The 10449-nt window shown below is 33.9% G+C and overlaps 3 protein-coding genes across 3 annotated transcripts; 2 read left to right on the top strand and 1 right to left on the bottom strand.

Moving 5' to 3' along the window:
• On the top strand, nucleotides 1-3049 carry LOC112734720 (uncharacterized). The gene is made up of 8 exons (XM_025784161.3): nucleotides 1-211; nucleotides 277-403; nucleotides 470-545; nucleotides 639-711; nucleotides 790-885; nucleotides 1055-1105; nucleotides 1582-1944; nucleotides 2308-3049. The coding sequence occupies exons 1-8, from the start codon at nucleotides 83-85 to the stop codon at nucleotides 2632-2634; spliced, it is 1242 nt and encodes a 413-aa protein (XP_025639946.1). The 5' UTR covers nucleotides 1-82; the 3' UTR covers nucleotides 2635-3049.
• Nucleotides 2828-7001, bottom strand: LOC112734721 (purple acid phosphatase 8). Its single transcript, XM_025784163.3, has 7 exons — nucleotides 6671-7001; nucleotides 4163-4319; nucleotides 3945-4052; nucleotides 3743-3870; nucleotides 3541-3669; nucleotides 3398-3465; nucleotides 2828-3311 (listed from the first exon to the last, which is right to left on the bottom strand). The coding sequence occupies exons 1-7, from the start codon at nucleotides 6893-6895 to the stop codon at nucleotides 3092-3094; spliced, it is 1035 nt and encodes a 344-aa protein (XP_025639948.1). The 5' UTR covers nucleotides 6896-7001; the 3' UTR covers nucleotides 2828-3091.
• A 2008-nt stretch (nucleotides 7002-9009) lies between these two features.
• On the top strand, nucleotides 9010-10449 carry LOC112735645 (uncharacterized). The gene is made up of 3 exons (XM_025785172.1): nucleotides 9010-9168; nucleotides 10005-10180; nucleotides 10251-10449. The coding sequence occupies exons 1-3, from the start codon at nucleotides 9010-9012 to the stop codon at nucleotides 10447-10449; spliced, it is 534 nt and encodes a 177-aa protein (XP_025640957.1).

Here is a 10449-nt window from a genome sequence, read left to right as displayed (position 1 = left end):
TTCCCACTTTCGATAGCGAGGCTGACGTCATAAACCATGAAAGCCAAGAGCGACAAGATTAAAGTGGAAGAAGCATCAGAAAATGGATGAGATTCAGAAACAGAAACGGGAAACTGAAAAGAAAGTAGGATTAGGAATGCGTGAGGTTTGCTGTGATTCGCAACACCCTCGTGTGATGGTCCCCAACTTCCTCTCCCCTGAAGAATGCAAGGTTAGGTTCCCTTTTCAGATTCTCTTGTTCGCTTCTTCCCTTCCCTTGATTTATTCCATTGTCAGGAGCTGGAATTCATACACAAGAGTAGCAGCACTGTTGGCTATAGACCCAATGTCTTCTCAACCACTCTCTCCCATCTTGTTGCCACCAACGCTTCCCACTTCCTCATTCCCTTCATTCCCATCCGAGGTACTCTCTTTCTTTATCATCTTTCCCTCCATCAAAATTTCCAACCTCAATCAAATTTCTTCACAGAAAGGTTGAAAGACAAGCTAGAGGAGTTTTTCAACTGTCAATACGAGCTCTTTGTTGAATTCACCGCTCTAATCAGGTTACTACTCTATCTTAAGGACCATCAATTGCTTGTTGGTTGTTGCTTCTTTTACAATCTTTTACCTTATTTTATTTATGAATCATCAAACAGCTGGAGCAGAGGTGCAAGTATTGGGTGGCATAGTGATGATAACAGACCCTACCTCAAACAGCGGCACTTTGCAGTCAGGATTCCACTTTCCACTACTCTCTTTTATTAAATTTTATTTAATACTGTTGCTGACAACTTTTGTTCATCAAAGGTGGTGTGCTATTTAAATAATTATGGCAAGGATTTCAATGGTGGACTTTTTCGTTTCCAGGATGGCCAGCCAATGTCAATTATGCCAATGGCTGGAGTGAGTTTATACTCTTTCACTACTACCACTTGTGTTTTTCTTTTCTGGTCAAATGGTTTCTACTGCTAAATAAGGAATGATTTCTCAAAATTTCGTTATTGAAATGATTCAATGTAGGAGGAAATGTTTCGCTTTTTAATTTATGTTACCCTTTTTTATCTTTTAACAGGATGTTCTGATGTATACTGCTGACCAGCGTAACATTCATTCTGTTGATGAGGTATATTCAATTGTGCTCCTTTCTTGCATGCCCTTACTTACTTGGCCGTGTACATAATCAGCTGTTTTATTTCGATTTAAATCTCCTTCTCCCGGACTCTGTTTCCTCAGAAGAAAAGGGATAGAAGAGAAAACAGGAAATCATAACTGTCATCTTTGATAGTTACCTGACGGGCAACCATATTAATTCTCGAAAAGAGTACTTACTTTAGGGTACCATTCTAAAGATTCCAGAATTATTTTTAGCGTTTTGATTCCTATCTTTAATATATATTAGTTTCATCAATAAGTTAGAGTCAATGAAGTCCAATGTGGTAATTAGATAAAGTAAAAGTTGTTTTAGATTCTATAACAGATGAAGAGAAAATAATGAGTGGGTAAAATCAGGATTAAAAAAGAGTAGGAACTAAGAAGTTTGTAGTTATCTAAATTATTGGCCGTCTTAAATCTTTGTTTTGTGATATTTTTCATTGACAGATAACTGATGGAGAAAGACTAACGCTTACTTTATGGTTCACTCGTGATGGTTCCCATGATGAGGATGTGAAGCTTGTTTATCTCCTTTCACAACACCTATTACATAAGGACATGGCTGCATCGTATCTTCCTCTGCCTGCATCCTTTGATATGTATTGTTTTTCGCAGGATCAAGCTTCCAATGACCAGTTCGGTTTTAATATATGTTGGGCCAGACTTCATATTCTTGGATATGGCATTTCTATATCCGAAGACGGTGCCTGTGACTCAGATGTATCTGAATTACTGGTGAAGCCAGTCCAGTTAGTAAGAGGAGATGAGTTGTTAGACCATGAATTTGTCAATATTTTGCAGGCACTTCAGGTATTTATAAGAATCCTTTTGGTAGATTTATTCATTTATTAATGAAAAAAGGAATTTATTAAGAAAAAGAGATGATGATTACAAAGAGAGAAGAAAGAAACCTATCAGTTTATTCAAAGTCTGGCCGTTCATCAATGCAGGAAATTCATGCAATTTGATTTACAGAGAGAATACTTTACATCAACTAGTGCTTTCTGCATTTTTATTAAAATAGAATTAACAAGTTTTGGTTTTTTGAACTAAAATATAGTCCTCATTTTTCACTAACCTCATTTACTACAGTTGTTTATGCATTGCTGATTTCATGTAATTTATTGTGGAAACATTTTGGCAACTACTGACTGAAGTCCTTCTGCCAAACAGGTCGTCCATTTCTATTGTTGGCAAGGATCTGCCTTAAAGACCAAGGCATTGAATGTGCACACGAACGTGCTAAAACTTTCAGATAAGGACAAGGAGAGAATCAACTATCTGAAGTCTGTACTTTTGAATGATGAAGATTTGGTATTGAAGGTTTTTGGGAGTATGCCTTTGGAAGAAAATGGAGGCATTTGCTTTGACTGGACAGGAATTGTGGCTGCAATTGCTGCTTGGGAAGATTATGTGACGAAGTTAAGTAAACAAATTCATTTAGAGTTGCCTTATTGGAGAATGCATGAATCTATATATACGGTGCAACTTGATGAGTAGTATACATGATCAACCAATCCAGGAAAATGTAGCACCTAAACGTTGTGCCTGGGCCTTGGAATTAGAAAAAGACAATGATGAAAAAAGTGGAAGATAGTTTATGAAGCCTTGTTTGATAGCATTCCGAGTTAATATGCTTTTGCGGAATTTTATAACGAAGTTTCTTAAAGAGAGATGAGGAATTATACTCAAGTTTATCCGCGAAATTTTCATAGTATTAAAATATTACAGGTACAAGATGGCAACTACTAGTAGTCTAGTACATATACTTTATGCCTTTGTTGATAGAATCCCGGTAGCTCTGGTTTTGGCTGTAATATTATACCTACTGCAAGCTCATTAAGACTATTTTCAAATTCATTTCTCTTATTTTGTTTTACAGATAGTGAACCAGTGCAACAAACTTTCAGCCAAAGTGATCCCTGTCCTAATGTGTTTTTGCATGCTTTTAGCTTATTTATATTGAGGCTGCATGGTTAAGCTTTTTGGATAAGCTCCACGTATGCAAAACCTTGCCATAAATATCATAGAACACTATATCTGCTTTGCTTTCAGTGATTTGCAAAGTCATGAATCCTTGTCCATCATAATATAACTTCAATTCCTCTTGGTTCCATGGCTTGATATCACCCTTCCATGCCTTTGATCCACCTCCGCTTGTTAGAAAGTGAATTCCACTGCATATTTTTGCAGGTCATATAAGCTTTGATTTCACAACACTGGTGGCATTCTAACTAACTATTTGCAAGTATGTTATGCTTACCTCTCTGCATCAACTATGTGCTCCAAGCAATGGTCATGTCCATTTATGTATGCATCAACATTTCTTGCCTGGACCAACAATGAAGAAATTGGTTAGAACAATAACTAAGTAGGCATTGGCAAAATATGATTTTCATTTGTTACCTTTAGGATGGGAAGGAGTTGCTGCTCAACCTCTACAGTATTACCATGATGCCCAGCACTCTTGATAGTATGATGACCCACCACTATCTTCCATTTTGCCTTGGATTGCCCCAATGCAAAATCAACATCCTGCAAGAAGAAAGGATTACAAGAGTTATCAAACCATAACCTGTCTGGACATATATGCATGATAGTAATCAACCTCCAAGAGTCCTGAAAGGTAAGCTTCACGAGGAAGCACGCCACTCCAGTCATAGGTATGGTCTTCTGGGTCCGTAAAGTAATCATCGCGAAATGGAGTTGTGTCCACAAAGAAGAATTCCACAGTACCTGATAAATATGAAAAATGTGTCATATACATGTTCATTTTAGTTTCAGATTTTGGTTGTTGGTGAATAGTATACCTGCATCAAGAATGAAAGATCTCATGCAAACCCATCTGCTATCTTTTTGTGTTAGAATGGGGCTCAGTTGTGCCTCAACATCACCTCTGTAATCATGGTTCCCCAAAACTGCCACATTTCAAGGGGAAAACAAGCTTGGTTAACAGCTAGTACTAGACTACTAGTGTTTTCACTTTTCAAATGATGTTGATGAATGGTTGATTAGGTTAATTGATTACCATTGTACCATATCTTTTGCAAGCTTGGGGCAGTGTAGATATTGACAAATGAATCGTAGAATGCTGGATCATCAACTCCTGTTAGGCCATCATCGTAAAAGTTGTCGCCCGTCGATATAACAAAATCTATGTTTTGCTTCTCTCCCACATCTCCCATCTATCAAATTCGTAGTCCAAAATGAGTTACTAGCTCTCTGCTACAACATTAATAAAGAAACCTTTTTTTTATTTGCACCTACAATATTTTGTTAGTGTTAGTGCAGATGAATTTTGCACTGACAATATATTGTTTTGATGGGTTCATGGGTACTAAAACAATAGCATTAATCATAATGAAATTATTATGCAATGTTCTTAAGTATATAAAAGGAATGTTTCTTTTTCCTTTTGAAAAAAACTATTATGCATAATTAATATGTAGAATGAATGAATTGAGATCGATTTATCATGGCTTGGAGGGGATGAAGTAAATAAATATGTTGTATTTTGGTAATTCATGAAGACGAACTCCAATTGAGATGATCCATCTGAAAATTATATTGGAATTGTGCTTTTTCCTATGTTCTTTATCATCTGTACTTATAGTAGCTACATTTTTACGATGAGTAAAGTATCGTTTTTGTCACCAACGTTTGGGATAAGTTCCAAAGTTGTCCTTAACATTTCAATAGGAATCCGTTAACAGAATTGACAGCGGGACAAAATTGAGACGATTTTGAAACTATAGGGATTTAAATATGACGAAAACGTTAGAAAAAAAATAATACATAAAAATAAATTTTAATTTAATTTTATCTTTCAATAATATTAATTTTTTACTGTACATAGTATTCAATTATTTTTTAATTACATCTAAATAAATTACACTTAATCACATTACTTTTATTTTAAATAAATTTATATTTTTATAATTTTAAAGAATTGATACATTAGAAACAAAAAGTATAATTTATATTTTATTGTATATATATTATTTTTTTCTTTTCTACAAGTTTATATACTAGTCGTTCTACAAATATTTCATGATAACTAAAAATCTTTAAGAGTAAAATTATAAAAAAATTAATTAATTTAAAATGAAAGTAATATGATTAAGTGTAATTTATTTAGATGTGATTAAAAAATAATTGAATACTATGTATAGTAAAAAATTGATATTATTGAAGGATAAAATTAAAATTTATTTCTATGTATCATTTTTGTCCCTAATGTTTCAAAATCGTCTCAATTTTGTTTCACCGTCAATTTTGTTAACGGATCCCTAACGGCAGGACAATATTGAGTCAGTTTTGAAATGTTAGACACTTAAATAGGAGGATTGAAATATTATGGACAACTTTAAACTTACTCCAAATGTTGGGAACAAAAACAACAATTTACCTTTTTATGATTTATTGGAATAATGCTACAAAAAGATTAAGCAGGCAAGGTGCATGTTCAGCCAAATCATACGGTTATTGTGCATGTGGTTTTACAGAAACCAGTTGTGTGGCTGTGGCATGATTCATATTAGTTGGTGTAGGTCTACTCTATATTATTAAATGATTGACGTGTTTTCAATGGTAAATACAAATAGTGATTGATTGATATGCTAAGAATATGCCTGGAATATGCTATACCCAAAAGGAGCCTAAGCCTTTTCTTTTTCTGGGAGCTTTCAGTTCGCACGCAATTAAGAATTAACTACTACACTTATACAATTAACAAAATCAAGCAGTTTCATAGCAGTTTATTGTAAAATTATTTTTCTTGGAATAAACTAGCAATATAATTTGAATTTAAAATTTCTTACCTACTATCTAAATTTTATTATCTTTTATAAAGTATATGGTAGTTGTACACTTGTAGGTAACTAGTTATCTTCATTAGAACCAAAAAAAAAAAAAAATCTTTTTTATAATGACTTGGTAGGAATAATCTCTTCATATTTGTGTGGTTAGTAATATTAAATTAGTCTTCTCGACATTATCATCTATCGGCCCCCAAAAAGAGACTTAAAAACGCCTCTCTCATATTCGTTATAACTTATAATAATTAAAAACTAAAAAAAATAGTAAACCTCACGTTTCTTGAAAAATGTGTCCCAACAATATTTTTTATTCTAAAAACTAAAATCCATACCTTGGGACAGCATGATAGCCAACCAACTCAATTAGAACTGCCTCTTGGACCTATTAGCTCAGCCTATTCTGGACTGTATGTGGCAGCAGTGAAAACTAAATCTAAAAATTCTGAGAATTCATCAATGCCTCAATGGCAATGACCAATGAGCTTATGTATGTTTCCAAAAATATTGAAGTGCTTTTTAATGATTTTAACTATTGATCTTAATTGTATGTATTATAATAAATATTAGCGGTCAAGATCATTAAAATTATAATATTTTAGAACACTTGAAAATGTTCAATTATTATTATTTTTTTTACATGTTCGTATGGTTGTACACATGAGGATTAAGATTTATACTAATTTGTGCACATGATAAGATATAGAGAGTAGCTAATTAACCTGATAAGCGACCAAGGACTGGTTATAGGTTCCTTTTCTTCCCCAGTCTCCGACCACCAGAATGTTCAGAGGTTGATCTGCTTTTGTTGGAGTGTGTTTCAGCTTCTGAAGCTCTGCTATGGAAGGACTTGTTCCCAACAACAATAACACCACCATAACAGGGAGCAACACGCGTTGTTTTAAACACCAAGCCATGTTTTTAATAAGAACCTGCAACTCAAACATTCAGAGAGGGAGAGAGCTTTTTAGAGAGAGAAATTATTGGAAGTTTTGTGAGACAAGTTAGTTATCTATATATATAGTGACAGTTTTTGTATAACATACCGTATTTACTTTATTCGAGAGAGTAGAGACAATCGCTCACGAAAAGGATTACGTATAAGATTCGTTTATCATCCATCGAATCTTTGGATCCACGGTATGCCTTTCATTATAGCAACTCATAATATAATATAATAATGATAAAAGTTCAAATATGTTCTTGGTGGACTAATTTTTTAAAAAAATTTAAAATTAATTCAATAATAATTTTACAAAAATAACTTTTCATATAAGTAAATTATTAGATTTGTCCTTAACTTTTTCAAAATTTAGTTGCAAAAGTTATATATATTTGATACAAATTAAAAATTTAAAAAAATTAAAATAAAATAAAATTTAAGAATATTTTTAAAATTTTTAATAAATTTTAAAGACAAAAAATACATTTTATCTTAATATAATATATTCTTTTTTTGAGTTGGAAGAGAGATAAGGAAATAAGATATTTTTGGATTAACTTTATTACAAAAATGATCTCCACGTATTTAATTTAATGATAATATTAAAAAAATAAAAAAATAAAAAATTATTTTATTTAATATTCATTAATTATTTTAACAACCAACCATTAATAAATATTAAATACAATAAATTTTAACTATTTTTTATTATAAAATATTTTCGTTAATTTAATTATACTAGTTAATAGACCACTTATACCGAGAGAGGTAATATATTATGTAACTTTTATTATGCTTTATATATCAGTAAAATAGTAGGACCTATCACTATTCTATTTCAATGGTAGATGGTTGTTTTTCATGTATATGTAGCATTATTGGTGAGAATTTATTTATTTATTTTTCTTTTCTTTTTTTTCTTTTTTGTTTATAGAGTAGTGAGCTGATGAGAAGTAGATATAGAGGTTAAAGAAATAAAGATCTTTGTCTGGTATCCTATATTGGTGAAAATATGATACAAAGAAACAAACGAATGGAGTTTCGGTGAAATTTCGGTTTGAGACTTTCTACTTAATTTAAGAAATGAGAAATAGAAAAGGAAACCTGTCCGCGTGTGTGTGGGGAGGGTGGGAACTGGGAATTCCATAAGTGTAGATTAAACAATTATTGAACGAGAACCATAACGAAAATTTGGTATTACCAAAGCTTTTCTTTAGTGGGACATTATTGTAGATATCCACCCATTAACTTTTCAAGGTTTAAACAACCTGCTAGCTAGCACCGCTCATGAATCATGTTTGTAACTACTTTTATATTAAAAATAAGATATTTGTATTATTTTTTATTTCTTAATTATTTATTTTTAATATAAAAATAAAAAAAGATAATTTACTTAAATAAAATAATTGGAGTTTATATTTACGTAATGCAAAAATTCAAAACTAATTACATGTGTATTCTATTACAACTCTATATAAATCGTGAAATTCTTATCACTTTTTACAAATATATATAAATCGTAGAATTCTTATTATGATTTATGAACAAACAAGTATACACACATAAACCGTGAAATCTCTACCACGGTTTATGAAGAACTAAGTTTGTACATAAACCGTCCTACTACAACCACGATTTATTAAGAGTTATGGCTCTATATATATTAACTGAAGCCAATTATTTAGAAGAGTGTCATTTTTACAATGGCTAGTGAGGAGGAGAATTTCTTAGTGCTAGTGTATTGTTCTGGAAAAATTCATAAAAGCAAAAGAAAGGGTGTAAAATTCACAGACTAAGAACCCTTGAGTGTATTTATCAGTTCATCGAATACCTTTTCAGATCTAAAAATCAATATATTTCAGAAGCTTGGGGTATTTGGGACCAAGTGGGTGAAGAAGTTATTTTATAAGATTCCTATCGTAGTTGTGTCAACCGGTATAAAGTATGATACTTTGTGATAGGGTCTGATAAAGATCTGCAAGTTCTGTTTCATTGTCATAGAAGTTTTTTGGAGTTCAGAATACACGAGCTGTATGCAAAGTTGGAGGACGGTGTCTACAGTTCTGGGGCATCAGCTCCGAATCCTCAGTCGATTGCCTTGGGAGTGCTTCCAGTTCAATGGTTGTGGTTGCACCAGCTCATCTGTTCATTGCATCTCCATCCTTTGGGGTTGATTTGAACCGTACGGATGAAGATGATTATGTAGCATTGGAAAACCGTTCGTTTCGGCAGTTGGCAGTTGAGATGGCTAGTTCTCCTGTCATGATTTCTGATTGTGTAGGGTTGGGTGAACATGATTGAGTTGAGAATGCAATGCGAGAGGATGATTCAGATGAGGATCCTATCGACATAGTTGGGGACAATGATGAGGATACAAGGAGCAACCCATGTACACAACATGACCCATCAAGTTCCAGTACACAGCAATATCCTCCGCACTTTTTAACCCTAAACTTGGAGGCTATGGGGCAATAGCCGGACGCAGATGCTATCTTCGGAGGGGGGGTTAAGGATTGCGTCATGGATCCGCTCCTATAGAATTTTAGATTGGCAACCATTCAAGAATAAAGAGAAAAATGTGTTGAGTGTGAAGGATTATAGCATCCGTCAAGGTGTTGAGTACAGGGTGTTAGAGTAAGATCATCTTAAGTACCATGAAAAATGCAAGGAATTCGGCAAAGGTTGCACATGATTGATTCGCATCTCATTTTATGCATGAAAGGGTACCTAGGAGGTTAGAATGTATAATGGTCCACACACTTGCTTAGCTACCTCGATTTCGAGTGATCACTGACAGCTTGATTACCACGTCATTTGTGCGAGGATCTTTTCTGTTGGTTAGAGCGGATGCTACGGTTACGATAAAGCTGTTGTAAGAAGCAACAAAGGTAACTTATGGATTCAGGCCTACTTACAGGAAGGTTTGAATGGCAAAGCAGAAGGCAATTGTACAAATATATAGAGATTGAGAAGAGTCCTATAGCGAGTTTCCATGTTGGATGCCTGGGGTCCAGTCCACCATGGCCGGCACTGTTGCAGTATTGAAGACTTCTCTGATTAGAGTTGGGGATCAGGTTGATGAATCTACAGTGTACTTTCATCGTCTTTTCTAGACATTTTCTCTTTGCATTGAGGCCTTTCGACATTGCAAGCCCCTCGTGAGCATTGACGATACCCACTTATATGGCAAATATGGAGGTACTTTGCTGCTGGCTATAGCGCAAGATGGAAACTCGAACATCTTGTCGGCAGCATTCACACTTGTGGAGGGAGAAAATGTGGAGTCATGGTCTTATTTTTTTGTCCAACCTACGACAGCATGTGATGCTACAAGAGGGTATTCTTGTTATCTCTAACAGGCATAACTGCATCAAGACTGTCCTGAAGGCCCTTGATAGTAGTTGGCTACCTCCGCGTACTTATCAAGCATTCTACATTCATCATGTGGCGGCAAATTTTTTGCTGAGCTTCAGAGGTCAAGACGCAAAAAGGCTACTATTGAATGCTGCATATGAGAAGACCGAGGTGAAGTTTGACTATTGGTTTGATATTATGTAG

Source organism: Arachis hypogaea, chromosome 3, assembly GCF_003086295.3.
Source record: "Arachis hypogaea cultivar Tifrunner chromosome 3, arahy.Tifrunner.gnm2.J5K5, whole genome shotgun sequence".
NCBI lineage: Eukaryota > Viridiplantae > Streptophyta > Magnoliopsida > Fabales > Fabaceae > Arachis > Arachis hypogaea.
Note: the sequence above shows the minus strand (reverse complement) of the source record. Positions and strands in the feature narration are given on the sequence as shown.